This window comes from Mesoplodon bidens (assembly GCF_964165515.1).
Source record: "Mesoplodon bidens genome assembly, chromosome: 6".
Classification (NCBI taxonomy): Eukaryota; Metazoa; Chordata; class Mammalia; order Artiodactyla; family Ziphiidae; genus Mesoplodon; species Mesoplodon bidens.
The window spans coordinates 45,455,096-45,474,919 of record NC_138162.1 but is presented as its reverse complement, the minus strand read 5'-3'; the positions used below and the strand labels follow the sequence as shown (position 1 = coordinate 45,474,919).

Here is a 19,824-nt window from a genome sequence, read left to right as displayed (position 1 = left end):
AGGAGGCGGTGTCTGGGCTCACTAGCCCCTCCCACATGCGGGAGTTCCGAAAGGCGCGGCGGCCGGTCGTTCGGCCTTAGGGGGCGGGGCTTAGTGGAGCTGGTGGTTCCCCGAGCGCCCAGCCCCGCCTTCCCCTCGAGCAGGGAGGGGGCATCAGAGGCGCCTGCGCCTTGGCTGCCGGTCAGTTGCTGGTTAACGGCGTCAGGGAGGAGCCGTTTCTATTCTGCGAGGGCGCTGGGACCCACAACGTCGGGTTGTCCCCAAAGAGCCCCTGAGACTGGGAATTGAAGTGAAAGAGAATCCGGATTTCCTGTGCATGATTGAGGGGACGGACAAACTTCTTGTCCTCAGGCGGGGGAGCGTTTTGTAGGCGCTCCAAGTGTTGAGGCTCTTCCTGATTCTTCGAAGATGCCCCACAAACCACCGCCTCGTAGGCAGGTAACACACACCTCGACCTGCTCTATTCCGACGACCTCTGACCTTCGCTGCCAATGACCACTGATCATACCTCTGCTGCTGACCCTTCCTCTTCCTTTCCCTGTTGACTTCTGTTCCCCTGTGATTCCTGGCCTGTGTTCCTAGTGACCTCTGACCCTGTCCTGCTCTCTCCCACTAATCCTAGCCTCCTCTCCCACACTGCCCCCGACCCATTGTTTCCTACCACTCTTTCACCTGTCCTCCTCTCACCGTTCCATTCTCTCACTCCACAGACCCAGCCTGACGGGCCCATCCTCCTTAAACCCCCATCCCCACTCCTACCAATATGTTCCTCATTGTCCTCACAGTCTTGTTGCAAATAAGTAATTTCTCCTGCCCTTTGCTGAGTGCTCAGTGCTGGGCTAGGTGGAGACACTGGCCTTTGGGAACTCACAGGAGAGTACAGGAGAACTGTACCGGAGACGCAGAACAGATTGTGTGTGGGAGTATGGTTCAGATCTTCTGTGTTGTGAGACTTGTGAGGAGAGAGAGTTCAGGCAAAGAAGAAGAGGGCAGAGACCCCTTTCCCATCCCCTTTCACACACGCCTCACTCCAAACTGGCCCCTCCAAACTGTCCTCGTTGCCACCTGGACAGATGTCATCTCTTCTCACAGGAAACCCAAGAGTCACCCCTCTTAACCCACCCAGCTTCACCCTGGAAGGAGAGGTAAGGCCCAGCCTCTTGAGGAGCTCTCTGTGGTGAAGCCACTCAGTCCTTCAAGAATCAGTTTTTCCAAACCGTTTATGAATTATCATCTTGGGACTAATATGCAGTTTCTTGCTTTGTGAGGCAGGGCTTCTACTTACTTATTCTTAAATAAGCACTATCTCAGGCCTAGGTATTTTGAGGTTTGGAGACCAAATCTGTATGCATGCTGTTTGTGACTTTACATATTTGGGTCTGGCCTCCTCCGTATTATTAGCCTTGGCTCCTTTGCTTCTTTCACCTGGCCTTCCATAGCAGGTGCACCCATCATTCTTAGATCTCTGCAACCATGGGGAAGCTGCTATTCCCGTATGGCCTTGCCCTAGTTTTATGTCGGGGTTGAACTGTGTTTTGAAGCTCATGTACTGGGCTTGGGGCTACCGACTTTTAATTTACATGCAGTTTGTTTTAAATTCAGCATTACTGAGGTCTGGTTTACATACAATGAAATGGACCATTTTAGTTGTACATGTTGACAGGTTTTGACGAACCTATATACCACCACAATCAAGATGCAGGACGCTTCCTCTACCCCCAAACGTTTCCTTGCACCTCGTTCTAGTCCATTCTCCCCAACCTCCCAGCCCCAGGTAACCACTGATCTGCTTTCTGTCACTCCAGATTAGATTTTTCTAGCAGTTCCTCCAGCCCATTAGGGGAGACATTAGAGGCTAGGTAAGCTGAGAACAGAGAGAGGTGACAGGAGACAGAAACCCAGGTCCACTGGCCTTGCACACATCAGCACTGCCCCTTGGAGGGAAGGGTTGTTTTAGCACGGGGTAAATATCGGTGTGTGTAGTGTGAGCACAAGCTGAGTTGTGCTGGGTTGTATTCATCACCCTCTTGTCTCATTGAGGCCCAGTCTGTGTCAGTGGTGAGCTGGGTGTGGGACTGCCTTGAGAGCCTTGAGAAGTACCTGTCGTCTGGGAACTCAGTTGGGGAGACAGAACACAGGCATATAAAGATAAGGGAGGATAGGATCCCTGGGGCTGAGAGGGAGAGAGACATGCAGGTTGGAGCAGCATAAAAGCTTCAGGGAGTCGGCAGCTATGACTTGGATGCCCGCAGTAGAGAGGGAAGGTCAGGATTGGGTTTGTTAGGGGGCAGAGAAGCGTTTAAACTCCATTGTTTGTATCGCTGATCAAACCTTTTATTGGCTCCCTCTTGCTCTCAGAATAAAGTCCCAAAAGTCCAACTTGCTTAGTATGGCCTACAAGGCCTTGCCAGGTCTAGCCTTTGCTACCTACCCTACTTCATATCGCATCGTTGCTCTGTGACGATTCCACAGTCCCAGCACACCCTGAACTGCCCTCACTTCCTGGAAGGTGACATCCACACTGTCTTTCTCCTCTAGGCCTTTGAAATTGCTGTTTCCGCTGCCTGCCTGGTACAGTCTTTTCAGTCTGCTGCCACCTGCTCCATGCCACCCTGCCCCAAATCTCTCCATCTCCTGTTCATACGTCACATCTCAGTTTGCCCATCATATTCTCCTATAAGAGATTAAGTCACCTTTCCAGAGGCAGGATAAGGTGGTATCCTCACTAGACTATAAACTCTGATGGCAAGGATGGTCTGTCTCATTCATTGTTGATTCCCCTGAGCCTAGCACAATGCCTGGAATATATTAAATTCTGAAAATGAGTTGAATATGAATTCTGAATGCTTCCAATTGCACTTTGGAAATTTTGATCTGAGTGAGTTTGAAGGATAGAAAGGGTTGAGCCTGGGATGAGAAGATTGGTGGGGAGTGATAACAAGGAAACGTCACTGTAGAAGCATACTTTTCTGGGTTTATGTTTATATCTGCTTTGGTAGCAGGGCTATGAATGGTTCACACTTGAACCACATGTACCCATGCCTTAAGATCTGGGTGTTGGAAATTAAGAGGACAAAAATTCTGATGATATAAATATTCTCATTTGACAATTATTTATTGAGCATCTACTATGTGCCAGGTACTGTGCTAGGTATTGGTGATATAGCAACAAAACAAACACAAATCCCTGCTCTCATGGAGCTTATCTTTTAGTTGGAGATAAATTGTCAATAAACAAATAAGTAAAATATATAGTTTATAAGGTGGTGATAGGTGTCAAAAAGAAAAATAAAGCAGGGAAATGGACTAGGAAGTTCAGGGAACCAGAAGATTATGATTTAAACATAGCGGTCAGGGGAGGCCTCACGGGGGTGACATTTGAGAAAGATCTGAAGGAAATGAAGGAATTAGCTATGTGATATCTGGGGGGGAGGAATTCCTGACAGAGGACATAGCAAGTATAAAGTTCCTGAGATGAGAGCTTGCTTACACATGTTCTGGATCAGCAAGGAAGGGAGGAGGAAAATGGCAGGAAATAAGGTTAGAGACATGTATCCCTCTACTCCAGAGGGTTAATCAAATAATCATGGCATATTAGATTGATCATGATGAAGCTCCAAGAATCATAATTTGTAATTAAAATTCATGAATGTCAGGCAGCATAAACCATGACCAGCTCAAAACATCACTGCTAATATCCCAATAAAAAAGTGTGCTTCTTGAAAATTTCAAGAATTCCAACTGGCTGCATGTGTATATGCAAGAGGAGATTTGCATCATTGCCAAACATTGCCTGGCAGGCAGACTTCTTAGTAGAGGACTGAATTAGAGTCTTCTGTGAACTCCAGTTAAAGGCTAATTTTAGTTTATGACTAACAAGTTTTAGTACTCCTTTATAACTCAGTTACCATTAAAAAAAAAATCAAAGTCTGGCATTTTGCTTCAGTTGCCTGTAGGAGCCAAAGAAAAGGCTTGCATTTTTGGATCATTTTGTGATCTCTTCAGAAGCCCTTCTGGGACAGTACTTTTAGAAATACTGATCTTGATGAGGTGTGAGTAGGGTAGGGGTAAGTGGGCAGGAGTCAGTGCAAGGCCAGAAGAGAGTCTTAGATGATCCAGAGATTTTGAGTCTGATGACTGGTCCTGGGATCCACAGAAGAAAGGACAAGAGGAGGTGAGCAGAATCTAAGGGAAGTTGATGCTTTGTGCAAAGTAAGATCCCTGCGCTTGTGACCCTTCTCCTCCGTGTCATCATCACTCCCTCACATTCTTCCTTCCTCATCCTCTTACCTTCTTTAAGCCCTAGATATGATCCTGTGCCCCTTTACTTCCTAAATCTCTCAAATCAGACCACTTTTTTCCTATTCACTGCCACCCTGCTAGCCCTGCCTACCATCATCTCTCACCTGGAAGGCTGTAAAAGCCTTGTAACCAGTATTCCCCTCGCCCACTCATGTCCCTTCCAATCCATTCTCTACACTGTACCAAGTGATTTCTTCAAGCTGTCAATCTGATTATGTCATCCCTCCCTCAGAACCCTTCAGTGACTTCCTACTGCTCTGAAGAGAGGGACCAAATTTTTAGATAACCCTTCAGGAGCCTGTATGGGCTGAGGCCTGCTTGGGTCTCTAAGCCTTAACTTGTTAACACTCTTCCAATTATTGCTGTACGTCTGTTCTATGTGTTGTCCCTTCTTTCTGGAACACTCTTCGTGCCCTCCCTCCCTCACACATGTACTCACTCTTAAGATTCCAGCCCCAGCGTCAGTGCTCACAACCGCCTTAATGCCCCCTGCCCTGTTACTGAAAAGAGAGTTAAGTTTCTCTATTCATAGTCTCATTGCCCTTGATCCTTTCTTCCACAGCATGCATCCCAGGGTGTAATTATTCACTTGTTTGTGTAATTATTGGATGATTGTATGTCTCTCCCATTAGATTGTGAGCACCTTGAGAGCAGGGCCTGTGGATGTTTTTGCTCACATCTGTATTCTCAGCTCCTAACACAGAGGCCATCACGTTCAAAGCCCTCAGTGAACGATGGTTGAATGGATGATGGGATGTGGTTGAGGAAGTAGCATTGGGTGCAATGGAAGCATGTGGGAGGAGATCCTAACACTGATTCTGGGGGAATCAGGGAAGATTTCTAGGAGGAACAACATGATTTAAAGTTTGGACAAGAGTCCAACACGTAGGATAAGAAGGACTGACCCCAGAGAGGTTAGAAGACTACAAGGAAGAATAATGTCCTTCTGGGGAGGAGGGTGTTTATAGGGAGTTTCTAGTGTTTATAGGTTACATGGTCAGTCATATTGCATCTGCTAATGAAGGTAAGAACTAGATACAACCATTAAATTTAATAATTAGTAAGTCATTGCGGGACCTTGGAAAGAACAATTTTAGAGATAAAAGCCAGACTAAATTGAGCTAAGAAGGTAGTAAAGACCACGTAGACAAGGCTTTTTTTTTTTTTTGAGATGAAATTAAGACTTGAATATGTTAAATGCTGAGGGGAGGCATTTGCCTGGCATAGATAGAGGGAAGTTGAAGATGAAGGAGATAAATGAAGACTAGAGCCAAGTGTCTGAGGAGGTGGGAGAGGATCAGCTGTGGACAAGAGGTGAAACACTTTGTAACAGAAAAGGAGAAAGGAGGAAGGGTTGGATGCAGATGATGATAATTTAGAGGCTTAGTGACAGGAAGTTGAGAGAGTTTTCTCTGCTCTTCCCCTAGTAGTGTTACAGAATTCCTTCTGGAAGTGATAACTAGAAAACAGATTTTGCCAATGGCTGTTCCATTTTGTTATGACTACAGTCATGCTATTTTGAGAGTTATGGTCTGAGGTTTGTCATGCACAATTATCAGATTACAAAACAGCTGTGAGCATTTGAGGCCAGAACTTGGTCTCCTCCCCCGTTTACCATGGAGCCTAGCACATTGTTAGTACTCAGTATATGCCAGGTACTTGAATAATAATGGCAAAGGTGTCTTGTGCTTATCCCTGGGCTTTGCAACATGCAAGCTGATGCTGAAGAGTAATTTTGGTTCTCTGGCTCCAGCTGTGAACAAGCCATATGAAATTGTTTTCTGCCAGTTAGGAATTGTTATGGAGTGTTCAATCTTCCCAGTCGCTGAGACAGAGTTGTATGGAAGAAACGTGCAAAGGACATGGCTGTTGATCAAACTTTAGTTTTGCTTCTTTGTATCTCACAACACTTTGTCCTATTCATAGAGTCGCTGTATTCTGGTTTGTATGGTGTGTTTATGTCTTCCATTTATCTCACTTCCTAGATGTGAGAACCTTGGAGTGGGACTAACTCAATCTTTTTTTTTTTTTTTTTTTTTTTTTTTTTTTTTTTTTTTGCGTTACATGGGCCTCTCACCGTTGTGGCCTCTCCCGCCGCGGAGCACAGGCTCCGGATGCGCAGGCTCAACAGCCATGGCTCACGGGCCCAGCCGCTCCGCGGCATGTGGGATCCTCCCAGACCGGGGCACGAACCCGTGTCCCCTGCATCGGCAGGCGGACTCCCAACCACCGCGCCACCAGGGAAGCCCTAACTCAATCTTTATTCTTCTTTAGTTGTCATTCTAGCATCTGGTACCTAGTAGATGATTAACAAATGAATGAATTAGTTGATGAGTAAATAAGTGACTGAGGGAAACGTATGTACTGTAATACTCTGAACCCTAACTTTTCCTTCTGGAGCTGCAGAAGAAGCAGCTCATGCCTCCTTTGTTCTAGCCAAAGCACCAAATTCTGTTAACATCCATACTCCTGATGTTAAGCTTATTTTCCTATTTCTATTCTAACCTCACATCCATTTTCTCATTAACTTATTTTTTCCATGTGTCATACATTCAGCCTCAAAATCTTGCTTTGGAACAAATTGGAATATAAGTGGATAAAACAAATCTGCTAATCCCTGGACAGACACTTGGTTCCAGGCCTCTGTCTCTTTGTTAATGATTTTGTTCCCTCTGTCTGGAATGCCTGAGCCCATCCTACCTCTCCTGCCTTTTATGAGCCTGGCAAACTAAGGCACATATGTTTTAGCTAAGCTCTGTAAGTTGCAAAGAATAGAGGCTCACTCAAGTTACCTCAAGTAAAAGGTGGAAAGGGTGAAGGGGAAGGTGTGTATCTGGGGGATTGTGGGTAGGTATTACAAATACCTAGAATTAGAATTGGAAAACTATTGGTTCTGAAACAGATATAGGTACTAATTACTTTCTCTATATCTCTTATGGCCTCTGTAATTTTCTTAGCAACTATATTTCATTCCCTATTTTCATTTCCCAAGCAGCCAACTTTTCTATGGTTTCAGCTTCCTCATAACTTAATGTGTTTTCAGCTCATCATGGCCACTCTGGCCTCTTCTATCTCACAAGGATCTCCATCAATGTCTCCATCCACCCACCAGTTCTCGCTGTAGTCCCAATTCAAACCCTTGGAGACGAAATCTGATTGTCCCCAGCTTACCTGTTCATGCTAGGCTGTATCAGGGAGGGATAAGATCCTATGACTCTCCAAGCAGCCAAAGCTGTGAGCAGGGCAATTTCCCTTAGAAGGAGGTATTGTTTTTCCTTGGCTCCTCCCATGCAAGGTATAACCTCCTTTATTCCAAAAAACTTCTATGTTGCTTCTGATAAATCTTTCTCATACATTGTGCAGAAAGGGCCTCAGATTTTTTCCAATCCATTGCCTCCATTCAGGGCAGATATTTACATTACAAAAGGTTCTGTCCTTTACAAAAGTTTTTTGTTTTTGTTTTTTTTAATAGCACATTTCTGCAATGAATTTTTAAATGTATCATACTTTATGTATAACTTTTAAAGACCTTGATATAGGAGACATAGTCTGGCCATGATGGAGCAGTTCATGCTGGACTTGCCATCCCACTATGAACAACTGTAATCCTGGACACAATATATGAGGCAACTGGTTTAGGCATTCCCCCATTCCTAAGGGAAGGAAAACACCCAACATGAGTCACATGTTTATCCTTGCTTTCTGCCTTGGGTCAATTTCTTAATCATGGCTCAGGGAGAGAGATCCAAATGAGAGCACAGTGATACCAGCGAGATAACCCAGTGTTGGAATTAGCAGGCAATGACTTTAAGGCAGTTGTTGTTGAAAATATATTTATGGACTAAAAGAAAATATTGACTTAAAGGATGGGGAGGGCTTCCCTGGTGGCACAGTGGTTAAGACTCTGCCTGCCAATGCAGGAGACATGGGTTTGAGCCCTGGTCTGGGTGGTCCACGTGCCACGGAGCAACTAAGCCCGTGCGCCACAACTACTGTGCCTGTGCTCCAGAGCCCGCGAGCCACAACTACTGAGCCCGCGCGCCACCACTACTGAAGACCGCGTGCCTAGAGCCCACACTCCATGACAAGAGAAGCCACCGCAATGAGAAGCCCACGCACCACAACAAAGAGTAGCCTCTGCTCGCCACAACTAGAGAAAGCCTGTGAGCAGCAACCAAGACCCAACACAGCCAAAAATAAATAAATAAAAATTTTTAAAAAAGGGTGAGGAATCTAAGCCCCAAAAATGGAAACACTAGAAAAATAAATATCAGAAATGAAAAATTTATTGGCTGGGCCTAATAGTGAAAATGAAGATGGATCCATTGAAATTATCCAATCTGAAGAACAGAGAAAAACAAGATTAAAAAACAAAAAAGACACAGATATAGAGAACAAACATATGGACACCAAGGGGGGAAAGCGGGGTGGTGGGGTGGGGGGTGATGAACTGAGAGATTGGGATTGACATGTATACACTAATCTGTATAAAATAGATAACCAATAAGAACCTGTTGTATAAAAATAAATAAATGAAATTTAAAAAAAAAAGAGGGACTTCCCTGGTGGTGCAGTGGTTAAGAATCTGCCTGCCAATTCAGGGGACATGGGTTTGATCCCTGCTCCAGGAAGATCCCACATGCCGCAGAGCAACTAAGCCCCTGCGCCACAACTACTGAGCCTGCGGGCGCCCTAGAGCCCACGTGCCACAACTACTGAAGCCCGAGCACTCTAGGGCCTGCATGCTGCAACTACTGAGCCTGTGTGCCACAACTACTGAAGCCCACATACCTAGAGCCTGTGCTCTGCAACAAGAGAAGTCACCACAATGAGAAGAGTAGCCCACACACCACAACAAAGAGTAGCCCCCGCTCGCCGCAACTGGAGAAAGCCTGTGTGCAGCAACAAAGACCCAATGCAACCAAAAAATCAAAAAATAATACAAAAACAAACAAACAAAAAAAGAGCCTTAGTGACCTGTGGTAATATGTCATATATGTATCTGTAACTTGTAAGTAGTTGGAATTCCAGAAGGAAAAAGAGGAGGGGGAAAAATAGTTGAAGAAATAATGGTCAAAAATTTCTTAAATTTGGTGGAAAACGTATAGTATTATCAAAAGCTCAGTGAGCCCCAAGCAGTATAAATACAAAGAAAACCACACGTAGTCCCCTCACAGTCAAAATACTGAAAGCCAAGGATAAAAATAAAATCCTGAAAGTAACCAGAGAAAAAATGACACAATTCATAGAGTGGGATAATATGATAGTGGCTGACTTCCCATTGTAAACAAGAGAAGTCAGAAGATAATGGAATGTCATAGTTTATGCACTGAAAGAAAACTACTGTCAAGCCAGAATTCTATATCCAACAAAAATATCCCTCAAAAAGAAGAGTTAAATAAATACATTTTCAGATAAACTAAAGCAGACAGAATTTGTCATCAGCAGACCTTCACTACAAGTAGTACAGAACAAAGCTCTTTAGGCTGAAGAAAAATGATACCTGATGGAAGCTCTATCTATGGGAAGGACCAAAAAGCACTGGTAATAGTAAATATGTGACTAAAGATAAAATACTAGATTTTTTTTGCTTCTATTAATTTTCTTAAAAGACATATGACTGGTTTTTTTTACATCTTTATTGGAGTATAATTGCTTTACAATGGTGTGTTAGTTTCTACTTTATAACAAAGTGAATCAGTTATACATACACATATGTTCCCATATCTCTTCCCTCTTGCGTCTCCCTCCCTCCCACCCTCCCTATCCCACCCCTCTAGGTGGTCACAAAGCACCGAGCTGATCTCCCTGTGCTATGAGGCTGCTTCCCACTAGCTATCTATTTTACGTTTGGTAGTGTATATATGTCCATGCCACTCTCTCGCTTTGTCACAGCTTACCCTTCCCCACCCCCATATCCTCAAGTCCATTCTCTAGTAGGTCTGTGCAAAAATAACACCATTGTAAGGTGAAGCTTGTAATATATATAGAAATAAAATATGTGACAACAACAGGGCAAAGATGAGGTTGTGGTGGTAAATAGAATTAAGATGTGATAAGGTTATTACATTGTGAAATATGAAGTGGTATCTTATTTATTCTTATTAGACTATAACAGGTTTAGGATGCATATTATAAACCTTAGAGCAACCACTAGAAATTAATACAAAAAGGCACAGCTAAAAAGCCAATGGAGAAAATAAAATGAAATACTAAAACACTCAATTAACCCAAAAGAAGACAGAAGATGAACAGAGGTAAAAGCAGGTGAAAAATAGGAAACAAAGGGCAATATGGTAAAGACAAACACACCAACACTTTCAATTAAAAGGCAGAGTTTATCAAGCTAGGGGGGAAAAAAAAGCAAGACCTAACTATATGCTGCTTATAAGAAATATAGTTTAAATGTAAAGACATAGAAAATTTGAAAATAAAGGAGTGGGAAAACACACCATGTAAATAGCAAGCATAAGAAAGCTGCATGGCTGTAGTATTATCAGAACTAAGTAGGCTTCAAGACCAGGAGTATTTCCAAAGACAAATAGGGACATTTCATAATGATAAAGTGTCGATTCAAGAGGTGATATAAAATCACAAAAGAGTATGTACCTATTAATAGCACTTTAAGATACATAAATCAAAAACTGACAGAGCGGGCTTCCCTGGTGGCGCAGTGGTTGAGAGTCTGCCTGCCGATGCAGGGGACATGGGTTCGTGCCCCGCTCCAGGAAGATCCCACATGCCGCGGAGCAGCTGGGCCTGTGAGCCATGGCCGCTGAGCCTGCGCGTCCGGAGCCTGTGCTCCACAACGGGAGAGGCCACAACAGTGAGAGGCCTGCATACCACAAAAAAAAAAAAAAAAAAAAAAAAAAAAAAACTGACAGAGCTAAAGGGAGACATAGAAAAATATACAATGACAGTTGGAGATTTAACACTCTTCTCTCAGTAATTGAAAGATGTAAATCTGTTAACCAACTTGACCTAATTAATATAGAACCCAAGAACTGCACAATGTTCAAAAAATAGACCATACACTGGGATGTACAATAAGTCTCAATACATTTCAAAAGATTAGTATCTTACGGATTTTCATTCAATTCAAATTCAACATTCATCCATGTCAGAAAGAATCTCAGCAAACTAAGAATAGTTTGACCAAAATGGAATTAAATTAAAAATAAATAGCAGTATCCTTAAAATCCCCAAATATTTAGGTATTAAAGAATGCACTTCTAAATGTAAAAAAAAAAAAGTGCAAGGGAAACTAGAAAACATTTTTAACTGGATGGTAATGAAAATATAACATCACAAATTGGGGGGTCATGCTGAAGTTGTACTTAATGAAAATGTATAGGTTTTTTTTTTTTTTTCTGCGGTACACAGGCCTCTCACTGCTGTAGCCTCTCCCGTTGCGGAGCACAGGCTCCGGACGCACAGGCTCAGTGGCCATGGCTCACAGGCCCAGCCACTCTGCGGCATGTGGGATCTTCCCGGACCGGGGTACGAACCCGTGTCTCCTGCATCGGCAGGCGGACTCTCAACCACTGCACCACCAGGGAAGCCCGAAAATGTATAGTTTTAAATGCCGATTTCAGAAAAGATTTAAAATCAGTGTTCTAAGTTTCTATCTTAAGAAAACAGAAAAAGATGAGCAAATTAAATCCAGAATAATAGAAGTAAAATCTATTCATCACTTCTATTTATTTTATTAATTTATTCATTTATCTCATTGTTTCATAGAAACAGTGAGGAAAAACAACAGAGAAAATTAACAAAGTTAGAAGTTGGTTCTTTGAAAGGATTGATAAAATTGAGAAAACTTAGCAAGACTCATCAAGAGAAAAAGAAAACACAACAGCCAATATCAGGAATGAAAAGTGAGATGTCACTACAGATTGTACAGATATTAAAAAGGATAGTAAAGGAATATTATCAACAACTTTATGGCAATAAATTCAATAACTTGAATGGACAAATTTATTGAAAAACACAGTTTGCCTTAATTGACACAAAAAGAAATGGAAAATATAAAGACCATACTTACTTAAAGAAATTGAATTCATAATTTAAAACCTTCCCACAAAGAAACTCCAGGCCAAATGGTTTCACTGATGAATTCTATCAAATATGTAAGGAATAAATAACACCAGTCTTACACAAAGTCTTAGAGAAAATAGAGGAGAAGGGAACGAGTCCCAACTTACTTGATGATGTTGGTGTAACTCTGGTATCAAAATCAAAGCTATTTCAAGAAAAGAGAAGGATAGGCCAATATCCCTCATGAACATAAATGCAAAACAATCTGACAAAATATTAGCATATCTGTTCCAGCAATATATAAAAAGAATAATATATCTGACCAAGTGAGGTTTATCCCAGTAAGACAAAGTTAGCTCAACAGTAAATACCCAATCAATATATTTCTTCACATTAACAGAAAAAAAGGAGAAAAGCCATATGACAAATCATAATAGATTCAGAAAAGAAGTTGACGAAACTCAACATCCACCCACAGAAGATTAGAATAAGGGCCAAATTAGATGATGCACTCCAAAGTGTTTAGTAAACTGAAAGGTGCTGTATGAAGGGAAGGTATTTTTTAAAAATATTTATTTATTTATTTTTGGCTGCGTTGGGTCTTAGTTGCGGCATGCGGGATCTTTGTTGAGGCATGCGGGATCTTTCGCTGCGGCTCACAGGCTTCTCTCTAGTTGTGGTCTGTGAGCTTTCTCTTCTCTAGTTGTGGTGCGCAGGCTCCAGGGCACGTAGTTTGCGGCACGCAGGCTCTCTAGTTGAGGTGCATGAGCTCAGTAGTTGTGGCGCATGGGCTTAGTTGCCCCGCAGCATCTGGGATCTTAGTTCCCTGACCAGGAATCAAACCCACATCCCCTGCCTTGTAAGGCGGATTCTCTACCACTGGACAACCAAGGAAGTTCTAAGGGAAGGTATTTTTATTTTCATCCCTCTGTTGTGACACCCTGAGATTTATAGCTTCCTTTCTGATAAGGATTCATGGGACCCGGACAACACTCTTTTCAGCTATTCAATAAATGCCCTCAGAATGAGACTCAATTGCCATGTACAGCAGACCATGATAGAATAGTAAAATAATAACACTGCCACTGTTACTTTAGTGCTTACTGAGTGCTGGGCTCTGAGTAAGGTTCTCATCATGCATTGTTTTATTTTATCCTCACAGCAAATCTGAGGAGGGCACTAATATTTTTCTCTACCTTACAAATGAGAGAATGAGGATTAGGGACTAAATACCTTGCTCAAGGTCACACATGTAGTTCGTGGCAGAGTCAGGAATCCAGCCAAGGCTAACTCTAGAGCTTCAGATTTTAAACCCTACCCCGCCTTGCCTTCTGTAGCCTTTTCTGGGAAGAGTCCCATAGCGTTGGCTTCTTCCCTCTTGGGCTTCCAAGGAGGCACGAGCTTGGTCTCATGTTCCTTTGTCAGCATTCTGAGCACTGTGCTAACACTGCATTAATAGGAAAAAAAAAAAAAAAACCCTCTTTAACTGTATTAATTTTTTAAATTCTTAATTAGCATTTTAAATTATAAAAGTAATGTACATTCACTTTTAAACTAGAGAAAAGAAAGCCCACGTGCAGCAACAAAGACCCAACGCAGCCAAAAAAAAAAAAAAGTAGTGAACATTCACTTTTAAAATATTAAAACCATGAGAATGAGTATAAGGTGAACAGTACTGGTTCCCTTCCCCACAATTTGCCAGTCACATTCCCTGAACCCAATTACTGTCAACAGAATCTATATATTCTTCCAGAAATTTTGTATGTATATCCAAATACACATACACACACATTCTTAAAGTAAGCAGATGGGTCATCTGTTTATGTAACTTGCTTTTTTATTTAACAATAAAAAAGCTTGGAGAGCTTTCCATAATAATACATAAAAATTTACCTCATTCTTTTAAAAATATGCATAATATCCCATTGAATGGCTATACCATAATTTATTTAACTAGGCCCCTATCAATGAATATTTAGGTTTTTTCCCATTGTAAAAATATCACAAAGATGGTTCCGCGAGCAATTTTGTACATATATCTTATGCATATGTATTAGTATTTCTATAGGAAAAATGCAAGAAAGCAGAGTTGCTGAGTTGAGGGGTATCTGCATTTGAAATTTTGGAAGATATTGCCAAATAACACTATAAAAATTTTGTGTCCGTTGGCATACCCACAGCAGTGTATGATAGTGCCTGTTACCTTCATCTAGTGTTTCAAAATTTTGAGATCTCTTTCAACTATACTTATTGAGCACCTTCTGTGTGCTTGAGACACTGCACTAGGCTCAAGGATTTGAAAGGCAGTTGATGTAGCTGGAGGAAGATTTCTTGGTGAATTACTGTTCCTTTGGGACTAAGAGCTTTTACCCTTTTAGAAACGGAAACTGCAAGCTGGTGAGGTATTTAGTTTCAATTTAGCTTAATGGAAACCTGTTAGTGAGTTTTAAAATAAGGACCAAGACAACTGAATGGTAAACGGGAGTCTCCTGGGCCCCAGGAAGGAGGATGCAGTGTCTGTGGGTTTGCACACTTCAAAGATCTGTTCTTTCCAGGAACAAACAAGTTTCAGCATTGAACTCTTGGGTGGACATGTGAGCTGTTGAAGCCTTTTAGTCATCCCTAGGGCAAGTGCTTCCTAGTAAGCAAAGGGCCACACGGATCCCCTGTGGCTGATGGCAGAGCAGGGTCTATAAATGGGAATAATAATGCTACGAACTATCATTTATTGGGCACAGACTCTGGCCAGGCACCACACTATGCATTTTATGTGTGTTGACTCATTTAGTCCTCATAACAGGCCTATGACTGTCTTCAGAGGGTATTTTTATGGTGCCCATTTAAAAGATAAGGATACTGGCTTCCCTGGTGGCACAGTGGTTAAGAATCCACCTGCCAATGCAGGGGACATGGGTTCGAGCCCGCGAAGATCCCACATGCCGCGGAGCAACTAAGCCTGTGCTCCACAATTACTGAGCCTGCGCTCTACAGCCCGTGATCCACAACTACAGAGCCCTCATGCTGCAACTACTGAAGCCCACACGCCTAGCACCTGCGCACCACAACAAAGAGTAGCCCCCTGCTCACCACAGCTAGAGAAAGCCCGCACGCAGCAAGGAAGACCCAATGCAGCCATAAATAAATAAATAAATAAATAAAATTTAAAGAAAAGATAAGGATACTGAGGTTCAGAGAAGACAAGTAATTGCCTAGAGTCATAGACCTAGCAGATGGCAGAGAAGGGACTCAAACCCAGGTATGGTTGACTTCAAAGCCCATATTTGGGCCCCATGGGTACATCTGATCACATATTTGTTTTTTATATTTATTTATTAATTTATTATTATTATTATTATTATTATTATTTTTTGCGGTACGCGGGCCTCTCACTGTTGTGACCTCTCCCGCTGTGGAGCACAGTCTCCGGACGCGCAGGCTCAGCGGCCATGGCTCACGGGCCCAGCCGCTCCGCGGCATGTGGGATCTTCCCGGACCGGGGCACGAACCCATGTCCCCTGCATCGGCAGGAGGACTCTCAACCACTGTGCCACCAGGGAAGCCCACATATTTGTTTTTTTTTTTTTTTTTTTTTTTTTTGCGGTACGTGGGCCTCTCACTGTACGGGCCTCTCCCGTTGCGGAGCACAGGCTCCGGATGCGCAGGCTCAGCGGCCATGGCTCACGGGCCCAGCTGCTCCGCGGCATATGGGATCCTCCCGGACCGGGGCACGAACCCGTATCCCCTGCATCGGCAGGCGGACTCTCAACCACTGCGCCACCAGGGAGGCCCTCACATATTTGTTTTTTAAATGTTATATCTTTATGTTAGGGAGCAGCTTAATAATTTTCAATCTCCTTAATTACCCCTAAAATATGTTAAGGGACAAATGGGTTGCTTATACTGTGCAGTAAGTCATATACCAAAACAAGTCTAAGTGCAGATAAATGCCCAGTCAGTGGCAAAAATGATCATCTGTTACATTGACCAGAATTTTCATTTTCAAAGCGCCCTTCCATGGCTGTGGCAGGAAAAGCATTGGAGATGACGTGGATGCTGTGTTAGGGATTTTGGGATTCAACTCTTGGGTGATGGGGAGCCCTTTAGAGGCTTTAAAGCAGGAGAGTGATCAAGTTTATGTTTTAGGAAGATCACTTATAGTAATTAAGAGTTTGGGTTCAAATTCTGGTCACCTTTGGGTCAGTTGCTTGATCTCACTATGCCTCAGGGTCCTCATCTGTAAACTAGGAAGAATGATAGCTCCGTCCCCATAAGGTGGTTGTGAAGATTAAGTGAGATCATGTACATGATCTTAGTAAATGACTGGCCCAGAGTAAGTGCTCAATAGCTGAAAATGGTGACAGATATAATTATCAGAGTGGAGAGAAACTGGAGTTAGGGAAATCAAATATAGTTTGGCAAGAGGGAGTAAGGGCATGAGTTAAGGGGGTATGAATGGAGAGGATAGTTATAAAGAGTTAAAGTGACAGAATTGTTAGACTTTGAAATAACGCTAGTAAGAGGGTGAATAAAAGGCAGGTATCTGATGGCTCCCAGTTTCCAACCTGGGTGCCTGAATGGTGGTACACTTGAGTGAGATAGGAAATACTGGAGGAGATGCAAGTTTGGGGTGGAAAAAGAACATAATGTGCTTGGTTTTTAAGATACTGAGTTTGAGTACTCTGTCACCAATTTGAACATGAGGTTCTAGAAAATCTAAGCTACAGAAATAGATTTTGAGCTTCATCACAAAGTGGAAAATGAATCTATGTGTGGGGATGAGAGCACCCAAGGGGAGTGTGTAGAAATAGAAGACTAGGGGGTGAAGCACACATTCTTGGAAGGGTCAAGGATATTGAGAAAGAACTATTGGAGGGGCTGTTGACATGGAAATGGAGGTGGAGAAGAAGTTTCTAGAAGGAGTGAGGGAGCCCTCAGCAAGGTCAGGTCCTGTAAGAGAACTGAGAAGTGGCCTCTAGGCAGCTGAGTCATTACCAGTGCCTGCCCCCAGGATGCTCACACCAAAATCTGTAACAATGAGAATAGAAAAATGCTCTACTATGAAGGAGTTCAGGCTGGGACATCTGTTATCCCATTGATCACCAGGTTTACTTTGACTGCCATGATGGTCTCGCCGGGGCATTTTCTCTTCCTGCACCACTCCTCCATAGACTCCTTCCTTGACTTAATAGAATAAGTGGAATGACCTATCCAAGAGTAGAGGATCTTCATGTGGTCAGTGTATTAGATTGGGGGGCCTCCCTTGCTGGAGTCTCCCAGCTGCCTCTGATGTGCACCGCACTATTATGTTTCTTTTCATAATACTATCCCCTTTTGTACACCAAAACCCAGAGACAACAGAGTGTCTATTTGAAGTTACATTTCATCCTTCATCTCACAACAGCCAATGCTTATGGTGGTGACGGGAGGCGGGGCAGAGCCTTGCTCAGAATGAAGACAGGAAGAATAGAGGGAAGTAGGAGAAAGGTCAGGGTTAGATAATGGACTAGGAGGCTAGTTGGGTAGGGTTTGGTTAGCCAGAGATAGTGGGAGCAGGGAGAGAGAAGGGGAAGATGGCATCCTTGGCAAGAGGAAAGGTAAAAGCAAAGGTGGGAAAGCAGAGGTGGGAAAGCAGAGGCCAAGCTCAGGAAATGTGTGTAGCCTTGCTGGGCTGCATCTCAGAGTGGCGGGGGAGCAGGCTGGAATGGAGATGTGGAGCCGGATGACAGAGTTCTGAGGGCCAGAGGAGGGACTTTGGGCTTTCTTCTTCTGCGTTTGACAGCTTCGGGGAAGAACCATCAAAAGCTTTTCAGGAATTCAGCCTTGTCTGTCTCAGACTTCTCCTTCTGGAAGACCAAGGGCCCAAAGTGGCAACCTGACATTCAATCTCCTTTGCCGTGGTTGGGAAGTCAGGACTGTAGCTGATTTCATTGGCCTGTTTTTCATTTATTGTAGTGTGGCTTTTATAGTATGTTAATTGAAATATTCCCAACTGCTAAAAACAATTACACTCAAATTGCCCTGTCAGTTCTTTTATTGCCAGATAAATGTTTTACAGACATATTTACGGGGGGCAATGTAACTGGATCTCGTTTCCTACTTAAGGCTGGCAGCTTGGGCTGGGGTTGGCCCTCCAGTACTCTGCTGTGGGCCAGAAAGCTGTTGGATGTTACGACGCTTCCATCTCTTTACCTTAGGGATCAGAGGCTCTTCAAAGGAAAGCAGCTTTCTGGCTCATGTGGCTTAGCCTCAGAGAAGGGTTCTCATCTCTGGAAACCTTGGCAACCTGGCAGAAATCTGAATCCTGCCGCCTGCCCTACCAGCAACAATCCCTGCCCAAGCTGAGACATGCCCTTCTCTCCCCCTGGAATCCTTTTCCCCTCCACCATCAAAGCCTCTCCCACAGACCCTGCCACGGAAGAGTTGTGAGGCCCTTTCCATCTAACTCACTCACTTTGCATTTTGGAAACCAAGGCCCAGAGACCTCCCCAAGATCACACAGGTGGTCAGCAAGAGCTGGGAGCCGAGGTCTCTGCCCAGTGTGCCATGCTGCCACCAACATGTGCTCTTTGGCTTCTCTGCTAGCTTGACCCCTCCTTCAGGGCTCTAGACCTCCTTTTTCCAAGAGCCCCTCCCTCACATCTCCAGCCTCCACTGATCTCCCTCTTGCTCCATCATCTGAAACAACTGTTTGTTCAGTGCATATACTGCAGGGTTTTGGTTTGTTTGTTTGGGGGAACATTTTACTATCTCTGTTATTGTTCTGCTCTTGCAATTGTACATGCTGCTTTCTTCATCTGAAAAGCCTTTCTGAAAAACATTTTCTCCACTTGGACGACCCATACTTTTCTTTTGATACTGAGCTAAGAAATAGCCACCTTGGGGAAACTTTCTTGTGCACCCAGGCTGGGTAGGTGCCTCTGTGCATTCCTATAGCACCCTGGTCACACGTCTCTACTGCTGGCACAGAGCAGACTTTCAAAAGAACATATGCTGAGTGAGTAAATAAGGAGCACTGATCACACTCATCGGTCCTCCACGGACCCTGAGCAAACGTGGGTAGGGACCTCATCTCTCGTCATCTTTGTCCCACTGCTTAGGTTATTCCCCGACCATAAGTAGATGCTCAAGAAATGTTGATCAAGATGAATCAAGCATGCTGCTCTTGAGAACATAAAATTTTAGCACGTTAGAATTGGGAGGTCATCATATCCAATCTTATGCATTTTATTGATGAGGAAACAGGCTAAGGAAAAATATTTTTCCCAGGGTCATGATTACTAATGGGTTTGATGACATTCATTCATGTATTCAATAAGTATTTTGAACACCTACTATATTCTGAGACAGCAGCGTACAAAACAAAGTACCCAAACCTTCATCATAAACAAATGTTTATGGATATAACCTGCCTTCAAAATCCTCTTAATGCCTAGTACAGAGCTGAGCACTTAGTATATAGTTTTAAAAAATGTTTGTTGAACTAGT

At 43.3% G+C, this 19,824-nt stretch overlaps 1 protein-coding gene across 2 annotated transcripts in view; it reads left to right on the top strand.

The window, feature by feature from the left end:
• Nucleotides 1–36: 36 nt before the first annotated feature.
• The window catches only part of DNAI1 (dynein axonemal intermediate chain 1), a 64,319-nt gene continuing 44,531 nt past the window's right edge, over nucleotides 37–19,824 (top strand). For both annotated transcript variants that reach the window (XM_081238299.1, XM_081238298.1), the window contains exon 1: nucleotides 37–438. In XM_081238299.1, the coding sequence (XP_081094425.1) occupies nucleotides 409–438 (30 nt within the window). In that variant the 5' untranslated portion in view covers nucleotides 37–408. The remainder of the gene's footprint in view (nucleotides 439–19,824) is intronic.